At 44.3% G+C, this 27012-nt stretch overlaps 1 protein-coding gene across 10 annotated transcripts in view; it reads left to right on the top strand.

The window, feature by feature from the left end:
• SVIL (supervillin) overlaps positions 1-27012 on the top strand; it is a 93155-nt gene that overhangs the window by 48457 nt on the left and 17686 nt on the right. For 6 of the 10 annotated variants that reach the window (XM_069958999.1, XM_069958994.1, XM_069959003.1 and 3 more), the window contains 10 exons: positions 531-747; positions 3114-3252; positions 12252-12299; positions 12805-12882; positions 14890-14958; positions 18919-19069; positions 19186-19275; positions 21763-21849; positions 23001-23178; positions 26798-26970. In XM_069958999.1, the coding sequence (XP_069815100.1) occupies positions 531-747; positions 3114-3252; positions 12252-12299; positions 12805-12882; positions 14890-14958; positions 18919-19069; positions 19186-19275; positions 21763-21849; positions 23001-23178; positions 26798-26970 (1230 nt within the window). The remainder of the gene's footprint in view (positions 1-530; positions 748-3113; positions 3253-12251; positions 12300-12804; positions 12883-14889; positions 14959-18918; positions 19070-19185; positions 19276-21762; positions 21850-23000; positions 23179-26797; positions 26971-27012) is intronic. The other 4 variants (XM_069959001.1, XM_069959002.1, XM_069958996.1 and 1 more) reach the window with 3 other exon arrangements.

Raw genomic sequence — 27012 nt, 5'->3', positions numbered from 1 at the left:
GTCTAGTCTGTACAAGCCTCCTCTTCTGTGTACAGTAGATTAACAACATCCTGTCCTGTGTAACAATGTGGCTGTCCTGCCCCGGTGCCCCGAGGGAAAGGTTACCATGAATGTTGCCACCTCCAATGACTCATAAAATGTTCATTCAGAAGCACTTTCCTTCCTCTGAGCGTCTCGTAGTACTCGGCATTATGCATTATTCTGCCCTATTCTGCTAAGACTCTGCTGCTATGTGCACACCGGGAGGAGGTGAGCGGATAAGACGCTTACCTATTAAGGAGACCTGCAAACAAGAGGATAGACCGGGTTAAATCTCCCGACTGATACGTTTTACGTTTCAGATATGTCTAGAAAATATCATTTTTTTTTTTAAGGGAAACCTGTGTAACCAGGGGGATGAGCTCAGCTGGCAGATTACAGCGGTGAAGCAAGGCTAGAAGAGGAGGGGGGGGGGGGGGGGAGTTTACAAGTAGAAGTCTGCGGGCCATGTGACCGCTCACTAATGCTGGGCTTTTCTTCACAATAAGCAGAGATTGTGGAGCCGGCCTCTGAACCTCTTGGCACCGTCGCAGCATCACAAGCAGTTTCTCACACTTCGCCTGCGGGATCCAGCAGACCACAGGCAGCAGCCGAGCTAGAGGAAAGGAAAACCCCGGAGAGGACGCCGCCTGAGATTCTCCACCAGACCGAGACCAATTTAGAAGAGGATATCGACGGCTCCGGCAAAAGCATGTCCATCCGAGACAGGTAAGGATACAACATACGGGGATGCATGGTCTGTACTATACAATATAACAGAATTACTCTCCTCTTGTTGCTTAGTTATTGTCAATGGACAGTATACTTATTCTATGGTAAGCAAAGGATATATACTATACATATCTGATATATAATTTAAATGCAGATTTCATTTATTGCAATGGGAGACATCTGCACATCCTTTACAACCCCTTAAAAAATTTTTGCACTTTTTTCATTTCCTATGTGCACTATGAAAGCCATTACATCACGGGTAGTTTTTCTGCAGAGCAGGCCGATTCGGGCATGGACCAAATGCAGATTTTGCATCCAAATGATGCACCTATATGATCACACTGTTACACTAAAATACATGGTATATTGCTGTCATAGGGCTCTCCTGCGCTCAGCGGAGTCGTGAGACTGGGTAACGTTGAATCATATTCTAGTCTGAATCATATGTTTCTCATTACACTTTTTAGTGGCCGGCTTAGTCAGTAGCTGCAGCATTGTATCCATTGGATAACACAGTCCCATATACACACACCGCAAAACAAAGGGGTCCGCTGCCTATTATGTGTTGTGACGCAACGTTTTTATCTGTCTTTGACAGCCCCAAAGGATACAATGAGTTTCTGTCTCTTTTTTTAGAAACTTTCAGGGTCTGAGCGATATTCTATTAAAATGTAAGTAGTCTCTGGACTCGGTAGATTACTGTCCTTCACCCTCCATCTCAGATGTCCAGAGTCGACATGATGTACACGTCCCGTGTTTTCTCCTTTTTAATTGTGTCTAATTGTCGACCATCGTTCTGTCTCATGGAATAATGTATTTTCTGTCCGTAGCTCTATTAACGAGTGTGCGTAGATGTGAGAGTTAAAAGCACCGTCACAGGCGGAATCATTGTCTTATAGAAGCACTAATATATTTATACGTCTAGTTTTACTTATTCGGATGTCAGTTCTGCTTAGGAGCGTGTTCAGATGGGACTGATGTGTTGCAGGTTTTGGTTTCTTTGTTGAAGTTAAAGGGGTTGTCGGAGCTTGGACGCTTTTTTTTTAAATACGTGACCTGGGCTGCGGTGACAATAACAGAGACGTAGTTACCAGGCCGGCTCTGGAGCAACCAGTGTCCACCATGGTTTTCCAGTTCTAGTGATGTGCCACGCAGACAGAAAATGCCCACCCAGAAGCTGATTAGCATTGACAGCAGAGAGATCTGCCACTGAGCGGGCATTACCTGTTCATATGTCACAGGGGGACCAGCACTAAGTGGAATAGGCCAGGTACTTAAATTGCTTCTAGGTCCTCCTGGCACAAGTGGTAGTCAAGGGATGATTAAAAAAAAAAAAATCCAGGTTGGACATAACTATACTTGCCCATCCCGGTGCCCCTGCAGTCGGTGTCACAACACCTCTCCTTGTTCTTGTGACATCACTGCCCCACAGGAAATGCCTGCTCAGCCAATCTGTGACTGTAGAAGAGGCAGAACACTACCACAGTCACTGATTGGCTGAGCGGGCAGTTCCAGTAGGGCCATGACATTTGCAAGAACCAGGAGACCAGTGGGGGTGGACCGGGGGTCAATAAGATGGTTAAGTATAGCTTGTTATGTACCTGCCCAGACTACCCCTTTAATTGTGAAAATCTGCAGCTTATCTGCCACATGTGAACATACACTGATAGGCTATGTTCAGACTGCGTATGAGACCGACCGTTCCGTGACCAGGTCGGCTGGATGATCTTTAGCACCGCTAAGTTCTGATGCGGGCGCATCCATGTGCACCCGCATCATAACTCCCCACTGCACACTATGGAGCATACGGCCAGAGCCACTCGCTCCATAGTGTGCACCGACTGGGCTTTCTGTGACATGTCAGTTTTCTACGGTGCCACATAGTATACACTCCGGCTAGGATCCATTCAGCCTGCAGCACAATGTAAGTTCCGTGGAAATCACAGCCGTTGAAACAACGGCCGTGATTTCCATGGAACTTACGTAGTGTGAACATTGCCATATACTGCAAGTGTGTGAGGCTGCATGATATAAATGTATAACTGCAGCCTCCTTTTTTATTGCTGATCTTGTATCACATAGTATGGGCCCAGGGAGTGGCATCACCATAGTCCTGATCTATATGGTGCCACTCTACGGTGACGTATCACTGACAGCACTGTCTAAATTGTGTCTCCTTGCAGAAAACCAAATGTCAGGAGTCTAGACAATTGCTTTAGCAGCGTAGGGACATCCTTTACTTCTAGCATGGATAAGGCCGCCGTCCAAGAAGCCTAATGAAATGTTCCTTTGGGTCTCTGTGGACAGCATGACTTGCTAAGAATGTCTCCCAAACAATGTGGCATATTATTCCTTCTTAGGCTGGCTCTGCTGAAGAAGAGCGGGGAGGAAGACTGGAAGAACAGGCTTAACAAAAAGCAGGAGTACAGCAAGACGTCTGTCATAGAGCGCAGCTCCCGCACCCAGCTGCAAGAAATTGAGCAGTCGCTGAAAAAGAAGGTAAAGAAAACCATGTTAGGAAACAAGTGTCCCCCCCCCCCCCCCCCCCGTACTCCCCACTGCCCCCTTGTCTCAGCACTTTGACATCTAACAGCCCTGCTTGATGCTAGCTAATAGCTGCGGAGAGCCGAAGCACAAGACTCGTACGCTACTTAACTCTGACCGCAAGGTTCCTAAACCCGATCACATTAACTGGTGGGAGCCGAGCGCTGCACCCGGGTTGGTTAATGCACATTAATTTTTATGTGTTGTTTTTAAAAGTTTCTTGGAACGGCTTAAATGGGTTTGAAGGCAATAAAGCTGTGACGACAAGCCGGTGATGTAGTCCGGACTGTTACGCTCGGTTAAAGGTTTTATGTTGTTTTTGTAACTGTATAGGAACTTTTTAGTTGAATTTATTAGTTGAATTTGTCTTTAATGCTTAGGCTGCCACGCTGGGTTTGTTGAGTATATAGTTTGCAGATATGTTTTTTTAGGATCATAGGTATAGATAGAGCCGCCATTGAATCCGGTAATGGCTGTGTCTTTATGTAATACACCCATACCATAATAGTCATGCTGGCATAGGTATGTGCTTCTGATGGTGTATCCAGGGCAATCTGAATAAACAGTCGGGGTGTCCCTTTAGCACGGGGGTAGGGACCCTTGGCTCTCCAGCTGTTGCAAAACTACAACTCCTATCTTGCCTGGACAGGCTGTCCAGGCATGATGGGAGTTGTAGTTTTGCAACAGCTGGAGAGCCATGGGTCCCTATCCCTGCTTTAGCACAACGGGGTCTCCTGCCACTAATAGGCCGACAGCAATTCTGATTCTAGTGTAGCACATGACTCCATATTAACAGCCGTGGCCCAAGCTGTCCCCTACTCTATAGCTTTCCTGTTTGCAATAGTACAACTACCATCCAAGCAACGGCTGGAAAGCCTCAGGTTGGGGAACACTGACCTAAACTATTCATGCCTCCTAAATAATAGATGTTCTCCATAGGTTGTCAGGCCAGCTCATGCTTTAGCTATTCTTTACGGTGCATGTTGTGTAAAGTCGTTGTTGCTCAACCCAAGTCTCTTCAGTTATTGCAAAACTACAACTCCTCCCATCATGCGCTTGACAGCCTCTGGCAGCACATAACTTCAAATTAGTGATCTCTAGCGATGACCTAAACCGGTGTCGTCCTATCCTGTGGCTCCCGCAGCAAAAGTGAAACGTCCCATAATGCAATGACAACCTTCAACTGTAACAGGGCAGGACGGTACTAGAGAAGTGCTTATAGTGGTCCATAGGCTCTATTAGAGCATATGAACCTTATAGAGGGGGGTCTTCTCATATGTGCCCCCTCTATAAGCCTGGATGGAGAGCTGGTCTGTGCACAGATCAGTATCGACCTCTGCTCTGGAACGTCTGTGTTAGTTACATGGGCAGCCATCTGAGTGGCTACCGTGTAACACCAATGTGCATTTGCCTAGTGGTGGCCAGAGTTTCCCCTGCAAAATCAGCTGTTAGCCATGAGCAGAACCTGGAGTAGTCCGGAGGTCACCCCGGCTTCTATCTTGAATGAGGTTGGTTTGATAATGGGCTTACATTGCCCTTGTGACCGTTGGGATCTGGGTGTGCAGGGCCCCCGCCGATTGTTAGTCTGGAGAAGAGCATCTGAGCTCTTCACTCTGCTTGCTGCCTTTTCCATCTCCATAGACAGAGAGTGAAGAACTCACCCAGGTGCTTCTCCCAGGTCTATCTAACGATCAGTGGGGGCCAGAACAATCAGACAGGTTCCAAATATGTAAAAGTCAACCCCATTAACTCCCCCGTGGCCCGGTACATACATTACCGATTCCACGCTCCGGGGCTCAAGGCGTCTGGACGTCCCACGCCAGTCAGTGGCTGATTGGCTGAGCAGGATGGGGGCTGAAGAGGGCTGCCTTTTACAGCGGGATAACAATTACGTGCATGCACACTACGGAATACGTGCATAAAGGCCGCTGCGAATTCAGTTGCTGGCCCCTGCTCGCGGGCACACGCATCTTCGCCTGTGCCATAGACTCCATTCTAGGCACAGACTGATTCCGCTATCCGTCCAAAGAATTGACATGTCAATTCTTTCAGCGGATGGCGGACTCGGCCCGGCCATAAAATGGTGTTTATGGCACGGGCGGAGATGCGTGCTGCCGCGAACAGGGGCCAGCAACTGAATCCGCAGCGGCTTTTGTCTGCTTCCCTGTTACAGTTCTTTTTTGGCAGTCAAAATATGTCGATTTAGGGGAAAAGACAAGACCTTTCTTAATGGGAAACCAAATATCTACCATTTATGAAACTGGTTTCTACAGTCAAGGGGAATGAATTATAGTTGCAGAAACTGATACCATGTTTCCCTTGGACCAATCTGCCCATCCACATAACTGTCCATAGGTCATACTTTGCACACCGCACTGCTTCCGTGTTATCCAGCATACGACTTCACTCTTTACAGCCAAGGTCAAGGGCCAGGCAACATACTAGTCTCTCTATATCCTGCTGTTCCCGTATGACTGACATGAAGGGAAATAACCGACAAGAAACCATTCGCTGGGGCATATCCTGCGGCAGATGGAGATATTTTATTTAGGTAATTCCCCTTATCAGCGTAGAAGTATTTACTATCCCTGTACATGGATGTGCTTAGTTAGGAAGTAGCGGGAGGAATTTATTGGTTTTGCCCATGTTGGTTTCATTACCGCTCTGAGTGACTTGAGCACCTCCAGATTGAAAGTTGTCACGGGATCTTCTAGAGATTTGCTTTAAGAGAAGAACAATCCTTTAAAAAAAAAAAAAAAAGTTAGGTATGTTGGTTTCTAGTATTTAGGTTTATCCTAGACATCTTGTAGGGTCCACCTCTGGAGATGAGCACAACTGGAACATACTCTAGTCCCATTGTTCGGCATTTGATTACCGCTGGCTGAAGAAGTTGGATGCAGCACTAGGGAGTCCTGGAAAATATGGATACAGCCTATGTGTTTTTCCAGGCTCCCTAGGACTTCATCCAACTTCTTCAGCCACCAATATTCAAATGCTTAAGCAATCGGGCTCGAGCATGCTCAAGTTGAACTCATCTCTACACTCCACCTTTGCTCAACTGCTGGTAATACATTTGACAACACGTAAGAGTAAGGGTCCTATTACACGGGCTGATGACTGACCGATCAATACTGTAAACGAGCGCCGAACTGCCAGATCGGCGCTCATTTGCTGCACCTATTACACAGCCCGATAATCGTTAAGCAAGGGCTGCACAGACATCGTTAGCGATGTCTGTGCAGCCCTTGCCCAAACAGTTTAGGCCCTGAACCAAAATTGTCAGGCGCCGACTGTGCATTGCTACGTGTAATAGGCATGCGTGGCTGTTGGCTGACAGTTCAACAGTTTACGTCACCTGTCCACATTCCCGGTCTTCTCCTGCGCTCTGCTTCCTTCCTGGTGCCGCGTGCTGCAGCTTCAGAGCGGCCTGTCTAAGCTGACAGGCTGTCCAACCAGTGATTGGATGAGCGGTCTCCCCGGGGGACCGGGAAGGAAACAGAGTGCAGGAGAAGACCGGGAATGTGGACAGGTGATGTTATCTGTTGAATTGTCAGCCGTCAGCTACGCACCCCGGTTACACGTAGCAATGCGCGGTCGCAGCCTGACGACTTTGGGGTCTGGGCCTAAATATATTGTTGTCTTTATTAATTATTGCTCTGTGTAGTAGGGCCCCAAGGATGCATTCATACTACCGTCATTTTTTTTTTTATTACAACTGGAACCATAATAGCAGTTCCAAGCCTGTCAGTGATGGACACCATTAGTGTGTCATGGACCCCAATTTATAGGATCAGCTGACCATTGTTTGTGTATGACTCCTCTCAGCTCTATCCTGACAGTAGGTTAGGGGGATAGGCGACTTGTCTGCAGAGGGTGAGACTGCTGGGACATTCACCCCAATCCTGAAAACATGGAGCAGTATTTGCTTATGTGCCCTACATCCCCATTCATTGTCTATGGGAGCTGCCAAAGATGGCCAAACTCACATAAATATTGAATAGAGCGGGGTCACACACAGCCGCCCCTCCATTTCAGTTTGTTGTTAAGATTATAGGGGGTCCCAGCAGTCTAACCCCCTTTTAGTTTTAGACAGGGGAGAATGGGTTAGGCTGGGTTCACACTACGTTTTTTGCAATCTGTTTTTTTTTTTAAAATGGATGTGTGTGTGCATCCGTTTTTATCAGTTTTTTTCCATTTCAATTCCATTACAAAAAAAAAAAGAAAAACGGATCCGTTTTTCTTAACGGACACAAAAATAAGGTTGACTGTTTTTGTGTGCGTTAAAAATTCACTTCAGTGGACCTGAGCTGCTATACTATCCCAAAACTGAGGACGAGTGGGAGTGGCGCTGTTTCTGGAAGAAAGAAGTTATGTTTTTCTTATCCGACCTACGGGAAATATCAATTAGCAATAGTGACATATGTCTATATAGTAATAGACCTTATAGGTGGGGTTCAATAGGCCCACGTTGTCACATATATGTTATGTATATCTGTATATTATGGTATATTTTACTATTTGGTTGTGTATAGAGGTGTTTATTGGTCCTATTCCTCATATTTTGTCTGTACTGTAGTTGAGAAGAATAGCAGTATATGGCTATGATGGATGTATAAGCAAGGAATTTTTTTTTTTTTTAATGTCTGAACACATTTTTCCATCCCGGATTAGGTTACAGGCAGTCAGTTTACATGTAGAATCTCCTATACACATTGATCTAATAAGGACTGATCTTTTAAGTCCACAGTATTGTAAAACGTACCTATGCCTCCTAGTGACGGATTCCTGCCCACTTAACATCAAAGGGTCTTTGGAGGTCTCGTAATGGGTTCCAGGTGCGCCCACCAATACCTTGGTAGATGAACTATGTTAAGTGATGGCCCTATACAGTATGCGCTCCGGTGTAGTGTTCCCACAGCTGATAGCCATATGCGGTGCACGGCTCTCGCAGAGCCTTCCATCACTTACCAGAGATGAAAGAAGATGAAATACATGTGTTCTTGAAATAGAGAACGCACTTTAGGAAAGTTGTTCTTGTCTTCTGTTAGTCGGGTAACGAAAGAACGTTGTCAACATTCATGCCTCTATTGTTGCCGTATACTGTATCGTTCTTTATATTTGAGACACTGATTATCTGTGGATTTTACCAATTCAAGCAGACCAGTCAGCAGCTTTAAGCTGTACATCGGTAGTAAAAAAAAAAAAAAAAATTCGAAAATGTTTTCTAAACTGGTGGCAGAAAGTTTCGTAATTTTTACTTTAAAAATTTCAGGTTTTCCAGTACTTATTACCTGCTGTATGTCCTGCAGATTTATTCTTTCTAGGCTGACACAGTGCTCTGTGCTGCCACCTCTGTGCATGTCAGGAACTGTCCAGAGCAGGAGCAAATCCCCATAGAAAACCTCTCCTGCTCTGGGCAGTTCCTGTCACGAACAATGACCGGAGGAATACTCAACTTCCTACAGGACATACAGCAGCTGATAAGAACTGGAAGGTAAATAGAAGAAAATTACAAATGTATATAACTTTCTGCCATCAGTTGTTTTAAAAACATTGGGGTTTTTTTTGGACCAGGGTAAAGATAAGTCAATGGCTAGATAGAGTTTCTATACAGGATTGTGGTCATACATTATGAGCTATGTATATGTAAATGAGGCTCAAGTTCCTGGGGGGAGTTCCTCAGCACGTCAATAGCCGGACATTCTCCACATCTGTGTCATCTGTCAATCAAAGGGGGGGGGGGAGGCATATAACAGTGTGCATGGAGATGGTGAATAAGAGATGATGGGCTGGTTAACCCTGGGCTCTTGCCACGCTGGGGAACGCCCCCTGGGCACCCGAGCCTGATTTACATATTAACAAAATAGTTTCAATCTCAGTCAGTGCTATAAAAGACAATATAGAGACAAAAAAAAAGTATGCCCGGAACCCTAATGAGAAGGTCTGTCTAGCCTTGGTCTTATTTTTATCCCCCTACTTCTTGCTGACAGGTCCACTTTAACTTCAGTAGAGAAGTCAAATCCTGCAACAAATCACTGTCTCTTTGTAGGACGGTCAGGGTTCACATTGCATTCCAACCTTCTGTCTCCCAATGTATACCTCCAAAAAAACTACTCCTTATTAGACATACACTGGCCTACCTTGGCAGGGCCTTATGAATTTTACTACACTTAAAGGGGTTGTCCAGCAATACAGAAACATGTCCACTGCCTTCTAGAGACAACATGACTCTTGTTTCCAGTTTGGGTGCAGGTTTTGTAACTCAGCTACATTAAAATCAATGGAACAAAGGCTGGGTTCACACTACGCTTTTGCAATCCGTTTTTTGCAAAAAAACGGATGGGAAAAAAAGGATGCATCCGTTTTTTCCATTGACCTCCATTATAAAAAAAAAAAATCAAAACGGATCCGTTTTTTTTTTTTTTTTTTGACTGACACAAAAACGTGGTCGACCAAGTTTTTGTGTCCGTAAAAAAAAAACTGATTTCGTTTTGTTTTTTTTCTTTTTTTTTTTTTTTTTTTTATAATGGAAGTCAATGGGAAAAGTGGATGCACACAGTTGCATCTGTTTTTTCCATCCATTTTTCATCCTTTTTTTTGCAAAAACAGATTGCAAAAGCGTAGTGTGAACCCAGCCTTTGCAAACCACACCTGACCTGGAGTGCTGCTGTCTCTGGAAGAAAGTGGTCATGTTTCTGTAGCGCTGGATAACCCCTTTAAAGAGGTTTTTAGGATTACCAAAAAAAAGCTGCTTTTTTCCAAAAACAGCACCACCCCAATCCTCAGGTTGTGTGTGGTATTACAACTCTGCTTCATTCACTTTTAATGGAACTGAGCTGCAGTACCGAACACAAACTGAGGACAGAAGTGGCGCTGTTTCTGGGGGGGGGGGGGAGCAGCTATGTTTTTCTAATCCTGGACAACCCCTTTAAAGTGGCAGTACTGCCCAATGACAGTGTTTAGTTTCCCTTAGGCTCACTTACACGGTATGGTTTATAATTACAAGCCGCCACAACTATTTGACTAATTTCTGAAATTCTATTCTGTTATCCCAAGCATGTCTTAACACTTATTTATGCTTAAAAACATAGCAGATATACAGTTTGCCGGAGGGTATGCAACATGCTATTCTACACCTAGGAATCTCCATACTTTCCACTGACGTTACGAAATTTACAAAGCTAAAGCTTTGGCTGTCTGGGCATGATGGGGATTGTAGTTTTGCAACAGCTGGAGAGACTAATGTTCCCCATCCAGGTCAGGCAGGAAACTTATACAACAAATCCTCTTAGAATTTGAGCGAATCAAGGTGAATTCATTGGGAGAGATTTATCAAACATGGTGTAAAGTGAAACTGGCTCAGTTGCCCCTAGCAACCAATCAGATTCCACCTTTCATTTTCAAAAGAGTCTGTGAGGGATGAAAGGTGGAATCTGATTGGTTGCTAGGGGCAACTGAGCCAGTTTCACTTTACACCATGTTTGCATGTCTATTAAATGTTGCCGGATGGGTTCTTTGTACTGTTCTCTTGGGTAATAGGGGGCGGTGGTGGTAGGGGATAATCACCTCTTTCCAGATATGCCTTGTTCTAAGACATTTGCAGAAGTGTTGGCTTACTTCATGTTTGGCTCCCTTCATCTTCGATGAGATACCATTAAGCATCATTGGCACCAACGTTAATGGGAACGCACTTCTAATGGAAAATATGGTTCAGACTCCTCAGACAACGTTGAGTTTGTAGAGCTAAATTATTTAAAGGGATAAATGGTGGTCACACACGTTCAATAATTGTTGGCTGGATAGTTATGTCTCCCAACTTCCCTGTACACACAAACATTTGGCATCACATTATTTTCAGTTGGATGCCAATATTCTTTATATTTCTACCAGTATAATGTGACATTTGAAGTGGTCCTCTTTTTCTTTCAAATCAACTGGTTTCAGAAAGTTATATAGATCTGTAATGTACTTATATCTAAAAAAAAATCTCCAGTCTTCCCATACTTATCAGCTGCTGTATGTCCTACAGGAAGTGTTTTATTCTTTCCAGTCTAACACAGTGCTCTCTGCTGCCACCTCTGTCCATGTCAGGAACTGTCCAGAGCTATAGTAAATCCCCATAGAAAACCTCTCCTGCTCCCCACGGTTTCTCATTCTTTCCTTATTTAGGGGGCAAGTATTTACTCCTTAGTTGCCTGTCCAGGGACCGCACAGCACATACTCCTATCTATGTCATGATATAGTGCTGGTGCACTGAACAGGCTGGCGCTATGCTGGAGTAATGATTTGCATAGGATTGTTAAACATGGCATGTGGGGGGAGAAGGGGTTGATGACTTACTGCGGAATGCTGTGTGAGTAGAAATAAAAGAAAATATAGAGGTCACACTAAAGGTCCTGTTACAAATTTTCTGTCAAATTGGGCACATATCGCCCTGTGTACTATAGACAATGATCCGCTGAGGAGCGAGCAATCCCCACCAAGCCCCACACCCCTTCCTGTGTTTTGTCTTGCTGTGCCTGTTACTAGAGACAGAATTCTCATAACAGCAGATTGCTGAAAAGTGAGACACTTTGTGGGCGAGATTTAGCATGGTTTTTCTGGGGTGAGGAGTCTTTTGTGGTAAATGAAGGGATTTACATAAATGTTAGGAATCTCATAGACGGTCACTTGGCGAATGATTTAAAATAAGTGATCTTTTAAATCCATGTCCGATTCTATAGTGACGCCGTTCAGTATCTTGTGTTATGTGCAACCTCGTATCATTTTGTGAGCATGGTGTCATTCTGAATAACCCCCTCCTCCCTCCTTATGCCCCTTAAAGGTGCTGCGGTCTATGGGGTCGCATCGCCCTTGTTGCCTATAGCATTTGTGCTGCCTGTAACCTATGATGTATGAAGTATTGCTTCTCTTGGGTCTCTCTACTTCATCACCCTGTTTGTTTTAACCTGTAGGAAGAAGGAGATATTAAAGATGATTATGCCCTGTCTAATCAGCTGTGGGTAAGCCGGACTATGCCACTACGGCTTGGAAGAAGTGTTTCTAATATTGGCTGTGCGCTTTCATACGCTTCTTTGTGCGGCTTTGAAGTGATGTCATCAGAGACTGCTAGGTTGTACCGTTGATGTATGAGTTATTGGTGCTGATATATGCTTTGTGCTGTATTCCAACCAAAGTCAGCTCTGTGCACCCACACGCACCTATGACATGTATAGAAGGTGGAGATGGATTTGTGCAGGCCTGGGCTTAGGGATATACAGGGTCATACACAGGAACATTTATAGTCTTTGCTTTGTGCTCTGGCTGTATACACTGCATGGGTTCTGTATGGCTTCTAAAAGCACAGAAGGAACTATCCCCTTTGCATTGCTGGTTCTTTGCCCCCCCTGCCTGTTCTGTCGCTCTATACTGCTTCTTAGGCCTTTTTTGTTTTTTTTTGTTTGTTTGTTTTTTAATGACCACTCGTTTCTTCTAATTTTCTTGCTTTGCTTCTGCCTCTGTCCATAGGAACCTGTCTATGCTTCTATTTACACTCCTGCTATATCTGCTGCCTATAAATGCCAGTATTTTGTTCCCATACATCAGGTGAGGAATCCGTGTGCACCAGCAAATATCACTATTGCTTCTTTACCAGAAACGGGGGCCCAGAGTTGTTCCGAAAAGTGAGAGCCCTAAATGACGAATGGTGGGGGACCAAATAACATTAGTATTTCCAGCAACAGTTGGGAACCTTCCAACCTTTAGTTTTGCAATGAAGTTAGATTTCTGTGCCTTTGCATGCAAACTATGATTTCTCGAAGATTTAGGAAGGAGGAATATGTTTAGATGGGGGTTTAGATCAATTTGATCAAGTTATGTAAACCCACATAAGTGCCACCTCTCACCAGGGCCTTACTTCACATTTCTACCTAAAAGCCATTAAGGGTCCTTTCTCTGTCCGATTGTTTTCTTTCAGCTATTCCTTGAATATTGTCACTATATAGCGAGCGTTTTCCTGGAAAGAGGGCTAAATCTAATATTGGCCCCTCAAAAAGATTAAAATAAAAAGGGGGGGGGGTTGTTTGCATGGTTGCAAGTAATGAATTTCTAGGATAGGCTGATCATGAGGGGTCCACTCCGATACCCTACAATCCTCAGTGGTGTGGCCCTTTTCCAGTGCACGGCCATATTTACTTGACTAAAGCAACAGTGCAGGTCCTGACAAAGTAGATTGAGGATGGGGAACCTGTGGCCCTTCAGCTCATGCAAAACTACAAGAGCTTTGGCTTTTGGCTGTCCAGGCTTGATCATAGTTGTAGTTTAGCATCAGCCAGAGTGCTTAAAGGGGTTATCCAGTGCTACAAAAACATGGCCACTTTCAGAGACAAAACGACTTTTGTCTCCAGTTCCGGTGCGGTTTGCAATTAAGCTCCATTCACTTCAATGGAACTGAGCAGCAAAACCCGCCCAAGCTGGAGACAAGAGTGGGGCTGTCTCTGGAAGAAAGTGGCCATGTTTTAGTAGCGCTGGATAACCCCTTTAAGGTTCCCCATTAGAGATGACTGAATTTTAAGCACAGTTGGGTCTTTCCGAACCAGAGCGTTTGATTACCGTTGGATGCAGCCCTAAGGAGTCTTAGAAAGCATGGTTACAGCCTAAGGCTATGTTTTTCAGGCAATTTTGTTGACCTAACATACGGGGAAGTCAAGCAGTAGATTTGCTCCACGCCGGCACAATGTGTTGATATCATGCCGGCAGTGGGGAAACTCTTCAAACAATTCAAAGAGTTTCCCCACTGCCGCCATGATATCGACACATCATACCGGTCAGGGAACGAATCCATTACTCGCCTTCCCCGTCCATCAGGTCTGCAAAATTGCGGCGTGTGCATACAGCCTAAGGCTGCCTGGAAAACATAGCCATAGGCTGTGTCCATGTTTTCTATGACTCTCTAGGACTGCATCCAACTTATGCAGCCACTGGTAATCCAATGCTGCACTCTCATCTCTATTCCCCATCCCTGAAGTAGATGGGCAGGAGTATGGTAATGTGTAGAAGAAAAAGCCCAATGGACCGGTGTCCCTGGTATACATATTGGATTCCTGTTTAAAGCTGCCAATCTCGGCTGACCATCTAATGTATATTAAGGCCTTCCAACTCTCTTAATGGCAAATGTCGATAGAGATTTGAATATGGTCAGTTAATGCCACCTGGAATCTTACGTATAGCGTAAATAAGGATGACTATATGGGATCTATATGGTAGCGCAGCTGTCCGCCCTATAGTATATATGAATGGTCACTACAAGGTGTGGACTTGACATGTCGATGTCCTGAGTGCCTGACCAGCAAGTCAGTAAAACAACTAGTCACGCGAGTGTCAGTACTAAGCCTTTTTATTATAACTCTTAGCTTGCTCATATTGCCTATAACTGCTTCACTTCTCCCTGTAACTCGGCCGTGTGAGTCTTACTACTGGTGCCTAAGTGCCTTTCCCGCATTGGTACCCCTTTAAAATACATGCAGCTCTGGCTGGTTGCTGTTTGGTGTGTTATTCTTTCCTATAGTGCATTTCTCTTTCTTTATTTTCTTTTTATATTTCTTTGCCCTTAAGGTCAGTAATAATAGAATGAGAGAGTCCAGTCCGGTGATGTTTGCAGAACGTCATCCTTGGAGATGGAAGGTGATTTTAGATATATAGAAGATTCCCTGGGGTACAATGTGTTAGGATGTTAGAATGCATATCAATGTGGTGTAGCACTTCGCTATGAACTAGATGCCTGTGTGTAAAGTTGGCCATATGTATCTGAGAAAACAGGCAAACTCTAGAGATTTAATCAGGATTTTCTGAAAGAAAGGGGTAGTCAACTGCAGTTGAAATCCAGTGATGGACACCATCTGGAAACCTGAAGGGGTATTCCCATCTAAACGTGTTATCCCCCTATCCAAAAGCTGATCGCTTGAGGTCCAACTACTAGGGTCACCATTGATTCCAAGAACAGGGAAGCAGTGGCCTCACAACAAATGTAACATTCACTGGAGTTTATTGCTCAGAAACATTTGGAGGCCACACAGAGAATGAATGGAGTGAAGACCGAGGTGGCTAAGCAGGTGCGCTGAGCGTTCCATTGATTTGGGTCTTCGTTCTCTGAATCGTTAGGGGTCCCAGCAGTCAGATCCTCAGAGTTGAGCTTGTTATCCTATGGATAGGAGGTAACAAGCTCTGATGGATTTACCCCTTTAAAGTTAGTTGGGCCCATCATGTAGCGGACCAGCTGACCAGAGTCGGAAGTAGATGGGAGCCTAGCTTAACGTGTATGGTGACCTCCTGAATGCTGCTGGATGGGGCATGTTGCTCACATTGCCCATCCACCAGAGGTGTCCTGTTGCAAGTTTCTTTCCACTCAGGACATACATGAATGCTTCACCAAGCATACATATACGGTATGTAGGTGATGCCTATCGGAAGTGCACGGCCGGCTTCAGCAAAGTAAGGCTGGCGTGGGCTAACAGGTCAGCAACTGGGAAGGAGTCTTGCATCAATCTGTATGATGGTCACAGGTGCACTAAAGGTTGTCCCCAATTGAAAGTTCTTTTTTTAGCTTTTAAAAGTAATCTTTCAATGTAGGTGAACATTTTGCTTTAAAACCTGTCCGAAATAAAAAATTTTAACATTTTGTGAGTCCTTTCTATGCTGACTATAAGTCAAACAAGTCTCTCAGGGGATGGAAATAGTTGAGATTGTGTTTGCTGGCCCGAACCGTGTGACCAATTCTCCATACGCTGACATTGCGTGCCTTATCTAACAAGTGCGAGTACCTCTGGCCTCCCGCCATCTCATATAATCCAGTTTAGAGTGAGTTGGCACAGGTAGAACGTCTTGTCGTTTGGAACAGATCCTGAACATCACAGATTAACCCCCCTTCCATCTCCCTCACTAAGCTAGATGAGAGCAATAAAGGTCAAATGCCATATGTCTAGACTGCAAAGGGCTCATCTCCATCTGCTATCGGCCATTTGGGGAGAATCGGGGAGAGTTCGTAAAACAAACATATTTGCGTATGAAATAATTCGACTGTGCAGTCCATGGAGTTCATTACCGAATGGTTATATCCAGCTTAGATGAGCAGGTATGGTAATTGTATGGAGATGAGGGGCGGCCAGACACCCTTTTAGAGCTGATTTTTTTTTTTTTTTTAGAGGATGTGTTGGCACCATGTGTTGAACAAGAGAGATTCAATCTGTTTCTTCTGGCGGCTGCAACATAGGGGTAGATCCCGCTGATTAAAAATATTTCTGTAACTTTACCTATACGAGAAGATATTACCAAGCAATGCTTATAGTGCCTTTTTATTTGTATTTGTGATAAGCATTACAACTACAAATAAAAAGGCACTATAAGCCTCACAACCAAATAAAAAGGCACTATAGTGTCTTTTTATTTAAAGTTGTGGTACTTCTAGTGCATGTATTTGAAGTTGTGATACTTATAGTGCATTTATTTGTGGTCCTGTACTGAAGCGTTTACCTTCTGACCATCCCATGTTATGTTCGGTGCCATCACTTCTTCCATCATAATAGTAAATCGGTACAAGTCATCTCCAAAGAATATGATTTACTTCCATATCTACGGTATTCCATCTATTGTGTCATCAGGAAATCGCTAAGACATGACCAACAGGTAGAGAGGTTGAGCGGCTTGTGAGTAAGTAGGACAAGGGATGACAAATGCTGGGCTCATTTTCAACACTTAAGCTATAAGTTGTCTCAAACTTCCTTGTATGATAAAGGACATTGTCACCAATTCTATACATCAATTCCTAGATGTATAGAATTGACAAGGACTGAATAATACTCAGCAAGTTCTTTAAAGGGGGTTATCCAGCATTAGAAAACATGTCCATTGTCTTCCAGAGACAACACCACTCTTGTCTCCAGTTCAAGTGTGGGTTTGGTGTTAAAGCGACTCTGTACCTACAATCTGACCCCCCCAAACCACTTGTACCTTCGGATAGCTGCTTTTAATCCAAGATCTGTCCTGGGGTCCGTTCGTCACGTGATGCAGTTATTCTCCTAAAAACAACTTTTAATCCTGCAGCGCTGTGTCTAACGGCCGGAGCTTACATTTGTATATGCATAAGGCACAACCTCTCCATCCTTCCTCCCCACCCTCCTCATCATTAGGAATGATCCAGGAACATTTACTGCTGTTTAAGCTTTGCACAGGTGTCTTAACGATCCAGCCCATGTTCATTATGCACACAGGTGGGGAATAGGAAGCAATCTGCCTGGAGCATTCCTAATGACTATGTACTGCGGAACGAAGTTTAGCATTCCCAGCATCATGGTTCATTATGATGCCAGGAGATCAGACACGTCTTTGCTCTACTGTACTGACACGCTGTTTTGGGGCTCCTGGCGTCATAATGAATGAAAATGCTAGGATGCTACTGAACGATTTGTCTGTCAAGAGAAATCACTTTGCTGCATTGATGTTGAGAGCCACTGACATTGATGTCAGGATGTGGGTTTCTGATCTGTCATAGAGTGGGTTCACACTACGGAATCCGTGCGGATAAATTCCGGTGGATTCCGGCGCCTGTACCTGCTCGCGGCCGCGCGCCTTTCAGACGGCTCCATAGAAACCATTCTATGGGCAGGGAAATTCCACTATCCGCGAAAGAATTGACATGTCAATTCTTTCAGCGGAATCCGTCCATGCATAGAATGGTGTCTATGGCACGGGCGGAGAGGCGTGCGGCCATGAGCGCGTACTAGCGTTGGAATCCGCCGAAATTTATCTGCGTGGATTCCATAGTGTGAACCCACCCATAGGGATATAGTCAGTCAGTCAGTCAGTCATTGTTTGCGAGCAGAGTAAGAATGGCCATTGCTACGCCATAGAACCCCCCCCCCCCCCACGTTGGCCAGATTATTTTTATCAGAGTTTTTACATATGATTTTTTAATGCATCTAACCTGGTTCCCCAATATATACAGTTTTGTGTTTTCTTCAATGTGCTAGTACTATGATCAGGCTCCAAGGAACTTTTTGGAGATTATAACGTATCTAGATAAATACTCGGCTACTGTTCATTTACTAGTGAGTTTGGGGGCTCAAAATTAAATTACGGGGATGTGAACGGGATTTCATTCCCAGAGATTATTGCATGTAGTGGTGGCCATAAGCCTTTTTCCATCATGCCCAGCTTCTGTCAGTGGAGTCCCATAAACCTTAGGGCCCGTGCACACTACGGAAAACGGGCAAATACTCCAAGCGAAACCATCGCCCACGGAGGGGTGCAAGTCATCCCATTGAAACAGATAGACGGATTCCACTCAAGGGGGCTTTGCTCGCAGTTTCCGCCTCTTTTCCGTAGTGTGAATAGGCCCTTATACTAACGGCCGCGAGCAGCGGGTATGGTCAACAAAAGTATAAGGTGTATGGGGATCTTAAGACTCCCTACAGCAGCTTGTGATCTTCACAAGTAGGAACAGTACTAATCTGAAATACCTTTATAAACCAGATTTATAATATCCCCGGCGTGTTTCTACTACAAGGAACCGATGACCTCAGATGGTTAGGAGATATGCTGAAAGGTTTCCCCCCACTTATAGATTTTATTTTTTTTCTCTCTCCAAAGCAAAGGGTTACAGATGGCTCTGGGACACACATGAGCATCGAGGAGAGGAAACAGCAGATCACCATTCGAGAAGAAGCCTGGAAGTCTAAGGGCATGGGAGCCTCCAATGACTCCACTCAGTTTACTGTCGCTGGGCGAATGGTCAAAAAAGGTTTGTGGACTTCTGACAACCAATTTTCTTAGATCTTCCTATAGTTTTGCTGATAGAAAGATGATCCTGTTATTACTGTAAGCAAGTTTCTCTTATTGCCTATTTCTCTGTTTTAGGCCTGGCCTCACCCACAGCCATAACATCTATACCATCTCCAACAGCTCTGAAACCAAAGTCCATCAATGTTGTTGCAAAGCCCCCTGAAGGTTTGTGGATTGCTAAGCTAACATCTGTTACACTTTATGGTCTATACGTCTAAATTGTTATGGAATACTGCAGTACGTGTGGAAAGCCGAGCGACCACCTCTGTGTGGTGCCCCGGGCACTTGGTAGAAATCTTTGCACCTGCCTCCTATACAGAACATGTTCACATCCACTTAGTGAGAGTCACTGTCGTTAAATTTTTATTTTTTTTTGCAGAAATCAATAGTCCAGGCGATTTTATGAAACTTTGTAATTGGGTTTATTAGCCAAATCTGCCATTATCTGCATGTAAAAAGCCTTTTCCCAGGTCCCCCCCTTCTCTCCTTTCTGTCATCCACTCCTCAGAATCAGGAAATCTCGACTGTTTTTTCATCAGTCAGATCTGTCCAGTCAATGAAGAGGGGAGGGGGGGAGGGGGAAGGAGGGAGATTAGCGGGCAGCTGAGAGCCAAGAATAAAGGATTGCTCAGCTGGGGAGCTATTCAGAGCCCTAATTAGAGGTCAGAGAGGTCCTTGGTGACTGTCAGAGGAAAGAGCCTGTGATGTAAATGTAAATTAACTCTTTGTTGTCCTGTTTTGCTGCTTTTACTTTCTCTCTCCATAGGAAAAGGGGGGAGAGCTTCAAACTGCTTTTTCATGATAAAAATTCATTTTTCGGCTAATAAATCCAATTACAAAGTTTCTTAAAATCGCCTGTACTATTGCAGACAGTGACACTTTAAGGTCTAAAGCAGAGATGGGGAACCTTGGCCCTCCAGCGGTTGCAAAACTAAAATTCCCATCATGCCTGGACAGCCAAAGCTTCCCTATCCCTGGTCTAAAGGGGTGTCCGTTTGCTCCATCTTTGGTGCCCATTGTGTCAGAGCATGGGGCCATTGGTGGTTCCTCTGTAGAAGAATGAAGGGCCGTTTTCTCCCTCTGATGGACACTCCATATGGGTGGATACCATGCGTGCATCTCCATTGAAGAGTCTTCTAAACTAGAGTGGAGAGAGACATGCCTGGCTGCCTATCCAACTCATGTGCTCTATGTGGAGACCCAAAGTACCAGTTCAGTCACCACTGGTCACATGGTTAAGAGAACTGTGTTTCATTGGTAGTCAGGGGTAATGACCACCAATGATTGATGCTTCACTAGATGGAGTAGGAGGCGGTGGACTGCATATATACTGTAGAGAGGATGACGTTCCTGCCATGTACAGTATAGGGAGCAAATGGCAGAATAAAGCTTCTGACAGGCAAAGCATCTATCCACATACAGGTTGTTCCCTTATGTCTTTTTAAATGGGTTGTTTACCCAATTTATTTTTCTTTCAAATTAACTGGTGCCAGAGATTTGTAATTTACTTTTTAAGAAAAAAAATCTTAAGTCTTCCAGTACTTATCAGCTGCTGTATACTCTGCAGGAAGTGGTGTATTCTCTCCAGTCTGGAGAGCAGGAGAGGTTTTCTATGGGGATTTGCTACTGCTCTGGACAGTTCTTGACATGGACAGAGGTGGCAGCAGAGAGCACTGTGTCAGGTTGAAAAGAATACACCACTTCCTTCAGGACATACAGCCGCTGATAAGTAATGGAAGACTTGAGATTTTTTTTTTTTTTTTTAGAAGTAAATTACAAATCTATATAATTTTCTGGCACCATTTGATTTGAAAGTAAAAGATTTTCGCTGGACAACCCCTTTAAGGTTTTGCTTTTTGCATCAGGCTAATAAATACAGATTTATTTGTACAGTTCCAGAACAATGTGCCAGAGTTTATTTTGGCTTTAAGGAAAACTCCAGCTATGCAGTAAAGCCGTAATCTGGCAGCGTATAGGACTAGTGAAATTAAAGCAGACCACATGGCTTCCTCATGAGAAAATACCTGTCACAATCCCAGCGAGCGTCAATTAGTCAGCCGTTTCTTATGACCGGATTCTGGTGCCTTGGGGTCGGTTCTTGCGGAGCCCGTCACACAGTCTAATAACTGGCAAGGCCATTCTTTACTATAAGACTCCTGACCATACGGATGCAGGGAGTGGTCACTTCATCTGAAGCAGGGATGGGGAACCTCTGGCCTTCCAGCTAGCTGTTGCAAAACTACAATTCCCACCCTGCTGTCCAGGCATGATGGGAATTGTAGTTTTGCAACAGCTGGAGGGCCGGAGGTTCCCCACCCCGTTGTAGGCACATCTCTGTATGCAGCGTTATACTAACCACTGTCTTTAAGCAGTTAGTCCTCTTCGTATTGTGTCCATGCTACTATACTTTAAGCATCTAGTATTTGTGCCCGAGTGTCTTCTAGGGTCTTAGCCCCCTCTTGAGTTCACTTGGTGAATTGATCATCTCTTTGTTTGCTTTTCTGGACAGCACACACTGTAAGGCCCATTCATTTTAGCAGTTCCTGGTCGGATATGATCATGTAATTTGCCTTTTTGTTTTGCAGTGTCGCCCCTGTGATTTTGCAGTGTCGCCCCTGTGATTTTATTTTTCAATTTTTTTTTTCCCCCTAGAAATTGAAGCCAAGCCTGATCTGAACTTGGAATCTGATAGAAAATTGGATAAACTTGAATCCTTTTTGGGAAGATTGCACAATAAAGGTGAGTGTCACTGGATTACCAGGAAAAAGGAAAAAAAAAGTATTGAAACATATATCATTGTGTGGCTAAAGGGTTCATTAGACCAAAAGTGACTGTCAGGGGTAGGGAACCTTGGCTCTCCAGCTGTTGCAAAACTACAACTCCCATCATGCCTGGACAGCCAAAGCTTTATCTTTGGCTGTCCGGACATGACTGGAGTTGTAGTTTTGCAGCAGCTGGAGAGCCAAGGTTCCCTACCCCCTGGACTATGTATAGATGTGTGTTATTTGTGGGACACACAAAGCATAATCTGCCATGGTGTAGTATACACCAGATTAACTTCACAATGGTGTCACAAAGTATACTGTGATCAATACACATAAAAATCACCTAATAAGAGTATTCCAGGAGCAAACACTTCATGCATCTCCATAGATTCTGTACTTTGTATCCTAATAGTGAAGATCTGGCCTGTGGCCTCTATTGCTGCCCTGAAACCAGGAAACTGTAGAAGGACAATGGCACTTTTAGCCAGCAATTCGCTGGAATAATGGAGGTTCACTTTAAAGGGGGTTATCCCATGTTTAGAATCTATCCAGAGCTGGCACGTTATAATGATCTTCTTATGAGTCATAAAAGAGAGCGGCATTCCCTTGTATCCTGTGAGAATGGCGCGGTTTCAGGCACACTTGGTCACTGTTTTGTTCACTTTCTCAGGCACTCACATGTTTCGTAGGCCGTACATAGCTACGGACACCTTACGAAAGTGCATAAGTAGGATGTCCACAATGCACGGACTTACCCTATAGAAACTAGAGATCCGTGCCTCATTCACAGGTTTGTACTAGGACCTGGAAAGATCATGGAACATGTGAACGGGGCTATTTAAATGAATGGTTCTGGAATTACGATACGTGTGAATGTGGCCTTAGGGACTGGTGAAGATGGCCAAGCATTCATTGTGAGTGAATGAAGCAGTGGTCAAGGCATTATTTCACCTTCACGTGAGGGGCAAGGAACTTTGTTCTTATGATCGGTGGGGCCCCAGCAGTCGGACTTATTACTTATCCTATGTACAGCTGATACATTATGGTCTTGGGATAGTTGATTAATTGCATGTTTGTTCTATGCAATATTTCGGATATAAATGTATCTCTCTTCTATTTGTTTAGTGGGAGGCCTGCAGGACACAACATTATCAGTCACCAGTAAGTCAGTGAAAGAAGTCATGAAGCTCGATGACGACGAGACGTTCTCCCGTTTTTACCGCCCGTTGGAGTTCCAGGCCAGCCCCGCACCCTTCTTCTTTGATGATGATTTTGATCTTTTATTTAGTGCTGAAGAACCAAAGTGAGTAAATGAGATCAGTCATGATGAATCAAGTAACATTTAAAGTGACTCTGTACCCACAACCTCCCAATCCAATCCAATGTCTGTCCTGGGGTCCGTTCGGCAGGTGATGCAGTTATTGTCCTGAAATTTTTTTTTTAAACTTTCAGACCTTTGTCAAACTGGCGTGGCCTACAGTGTGTATGCATTAGGCTGGCACATCCTCCCCGCCCTCTTCATCATTAGGAATGCCCCAGGCAGGTTGTCTCCTATTCATCACCTGTGTGAGCACGGCACATGGGCTGGATTGTTAAGGCACCTGTGCAGTGTTCAGACAAGTGAGGAATAGGACAATCTGTCTGGAGCATTCCTAATGATGAGGAGGGTGGGGAGGAGGGACAGAGAGGTTGTGCCAGCCTAATGCATAGTCACTCTAGGCCACACCAGTTTGGCACAGGGCTGCAAGCTTAAAAGTTGTTTTTCACGACAATAACTGCATCACTTGCCAAACGGACCCCAAGACAGATCATGGATTAAAAGCCGCTACCCGAAGTTACAAGTGGTTTGGGGGGGACAGATTGTGGGTACAGAGTCACTTCAAAGGGATTGTCTGGTTTTGAAAATATATCATATACTCTGTTAGAGGATTTTAAGTTAATAGATGCAGTCATCTATTCAGAATCCTCATCTCTTATCCAGAATGGATAGCGGTTACAAAGAGTGGCATGGTGAGACGAATGGTGTTTGGCATTACATACAGTCCATTGATTAGAACTGGATCTGTGTTATGCTTCATCTTCCCTCTGGTGACGCTGCAGGATAACTGGACACGTACAGGTTTCGCTATTGGCCATGGCCGTTCACTTAGGGGGTCCCAGAAGACAAAAGGGATTGCATAAAGCAAAGAACCCCTTTTTAATATACTCTATGGTGGAACTCCGAGGGGGGTGGGGCACTGTGCTGTTCTTCATTCAGCACCTTCATCTCTTGTAAATGAAGAGCAGCTACAAAGAGCATCTCTTCCTCTAGGGGGGATCTGTCCTGTCCTGCATTACACAGGCAGCCTATTAGTTTTAATAGGCACTGTGTAATACCTAATTTTCCCTGTAGTGGCGCTGTGGGAAAATTGAATATGTGTAGGTTTCCCTACAGATCACAGCTGATCGCTAGGGGACAGTTAGAATCAACTTCAGGTAGGCATTATTTGAAGTGGAGAATCCCTTTAAGTCTATGATTATAAAGCATACTTGGTTCAGGGTTTGCAGGCCACTGTCAAATTGATGGATTTCATTGGAGTTTAAGCAAGTCTTCAGATGAGACTTTTGATTGACCTTCTGGACCATCTTGCATTGCTCGGACTCCTCTGCTTGCTGTGAGTTTGCAGGCTACCCATCCGTCATTACATTTAATCTGTATTTTAGACCCTTGAAAATTCCGACTCCGTAATTGAATTTTAGAATGAGTCACATGCTGTGCAATTTTTTATTATATATTTTTAACTTATTTTTAGAAGTTGGCTGGACACTAAGTGGACACAAATGACTATAGACAGTGAATGGTTTTCTATAATCCAGGATGTTCTAGTGTTTCAGCCATTCTTCATTCCCGGCTCCGAGCACTGAATGGGAGCACCGTGTCGATTATTGACATAAGGAGTGGTCTCGCTGTATAATACCCCTCCTAGCTATGTTTTCTCAGTTGGCTTCCCGACTTTCCCATGAATTTCTGACCCCTGGGTATCATATTGCAGTACCTAAGATGGGTCAATGTATTTACCATCATCCCTCATCCCACCCCCGTGGCCCGCTCAGATATGTACACAGCTGGAGGCACGCTTGAAGAACATTAATTTCCAGACATTACAAGAGTGACCAAACACTCGGGTGGTCTGTAGGTTCATTATATTAATACATCAATAATTCTGGAAAATGTGGATTTTCTATAGAGTAGAAAGAACTTGTGATAAAATACAGATGGGGGGGGGAGTTGTGTTATGGGTAGTGGTCAGAAAAGATAACCTAGAAACCTATCATAGCCTAATATGAGACTATGTTGAGCTTATAAATGGTGGCCAGCCAAGGCCAGGAATGGATTTGAAAAGAGGAGAGATCTCAGTCTTTCCTTTATGACATATGATCTCTATTTTATAGTCTGTTCCTGGTTGCGTAATATAACTTTATTTAATTTTAGTATATATTAAAAAATAGTAATACAGTATAGTAAATAGTAATAGTAATATATTTTTAATATGTGAGCAGTATGGGCAACATGTCCTCTCTGCTACCACTAATAGCTGTGTTGGAAACTGCAGGGTTGCACAAGCCCCACATTTTACATGTTACTAGCACTAGCTTGACACCCAGTAGCAAAGAGCAATGCAGTGTCCTCCAGCAATAAGGATTATGCACATCCATAGTCATAGATATGTGATTCCTGGCCTGTGGTCATCCTCCCTGTCCTGTAGTCATAACCTTTTGAATAAAGCCTCATTGTCCCTAGAAGAAGGTTGTCCTCAGTGATCCCTTACAGGCACATTTCTCTGCATAAATACAGCTTCTGTCCTCTCCTAATACGTGCGCTGAGTCCGTACAGAGCCAGTGGGAATTGCATTAATGGATATTAAATGTCATGCCTTTTTTATTGCTTGTTTGGACTGGAGGCGCTCTGCCTGCTAATAGAGCTCCGCAGGAACGTCCAGGGCATCTGTCTCCTCTGTTTACAGGCTCTCGGTGGAATCGCTGCTTTCAGCCGGGCGGCTACATAGCCCATATACTTCGTGCCTTGCCTTAAATGGATTATATTTCCCCATTTGGTACAAGCCAGGAACATGGAGGAGGGGAGCTGATCTATTGTAACATAATATTTGCCGGCTTTTATCCTGCCATATGTTGTGTGAGGGAAACGCTTCTCTGCCGATCCTTTTCTTATTTACAGCTCTGTAGATTTTTCATTAGAAAAATAATCCGTTGTGGTTTCTTCTCTCAGGTTGTTCAAAATTCTGTTCAGTGACTTTGCTGGGTGACAACCTATATGGTCCCCATTGCCGTGCCTACAAAGCTTGTCACCCTGTTTTTCCCCAAACTATTGTGTGATACAAGATGAAGGCTATAAATCTAGCAGTATATGTTCAGTAGTCTGGGGAGACATGGGTTAATGCAAAAGTGGGAGCTACCATGTGACCATATTGTTTAAAGGGGCTATCCCAAGGTTAAAAGGGGAAAACTAGCTTGGATTCCCACTGATCTTGAGAACAAAGGTCGGTTTTCCCTCAACTGGAAGGAGTGGCAGCATGTACGCCTCCACTTCATTCACTGTCAATTGGTATATGTAGCACTTAGCTATATTTGGGTGCCCTATAGGCAGTAAATGGTTAAACATGCCCACTGCTGCCCCATTTACTCTGGGGACAATTGACTTCTGTTCTTGTGATCATGAGGTCCCAGTAGTCAGACCCCCAGATAGGATATCACTTTCAGTACCTGTCTACACATTAGACAGTGGATCAGTCCTGCCAAAATTTTGGGGTGAGTTCAACCAACTTTTTTCTGTGTATGGGGGGGCCTATGTCTGATGCTTTTATGGTTTTCTTCCTTTGTACAACCCCTTTTAAGTAGTTTTTTCCCTTTTGTTGTAAACCCAGGTTGACCTCCGCAGTTGCAGAACACAAGCGGGCAGTGAGACCCACGCGAAAGGTCCAGGCTTCAGGGAACCCACTCAAAATGCTGGCAGCCCGAGAGGACATCCTGCAGGAGTACACAGAGACCAGGCTAAATGTGGCGTTCATGGAATCGAAGAGGATGAAAGTGGAAAAAAGTATGTATACCATTGTCCATTCTGTGCCATGGTAAAGATTAG

This window comes from Dendropsophus ebraccatus, chromosome 2 (genome assembly GCF_027789765.1).
Source record: "Dendropsophus ebraccatus isolate aDenEbr1 chromosome 2, aDenEbr1.pat, whole genome shotgun sequence".
NCBI classification, from domain to species: Eukaryota; Metazoa; Chordata; class Amphibia; order Anura; family Hylidae; genus Dendropsophus; species Dendropsophus ebraccatus.
This window is presented reverse-complemented; position numbering and strand designations above follow the sequence as displayed.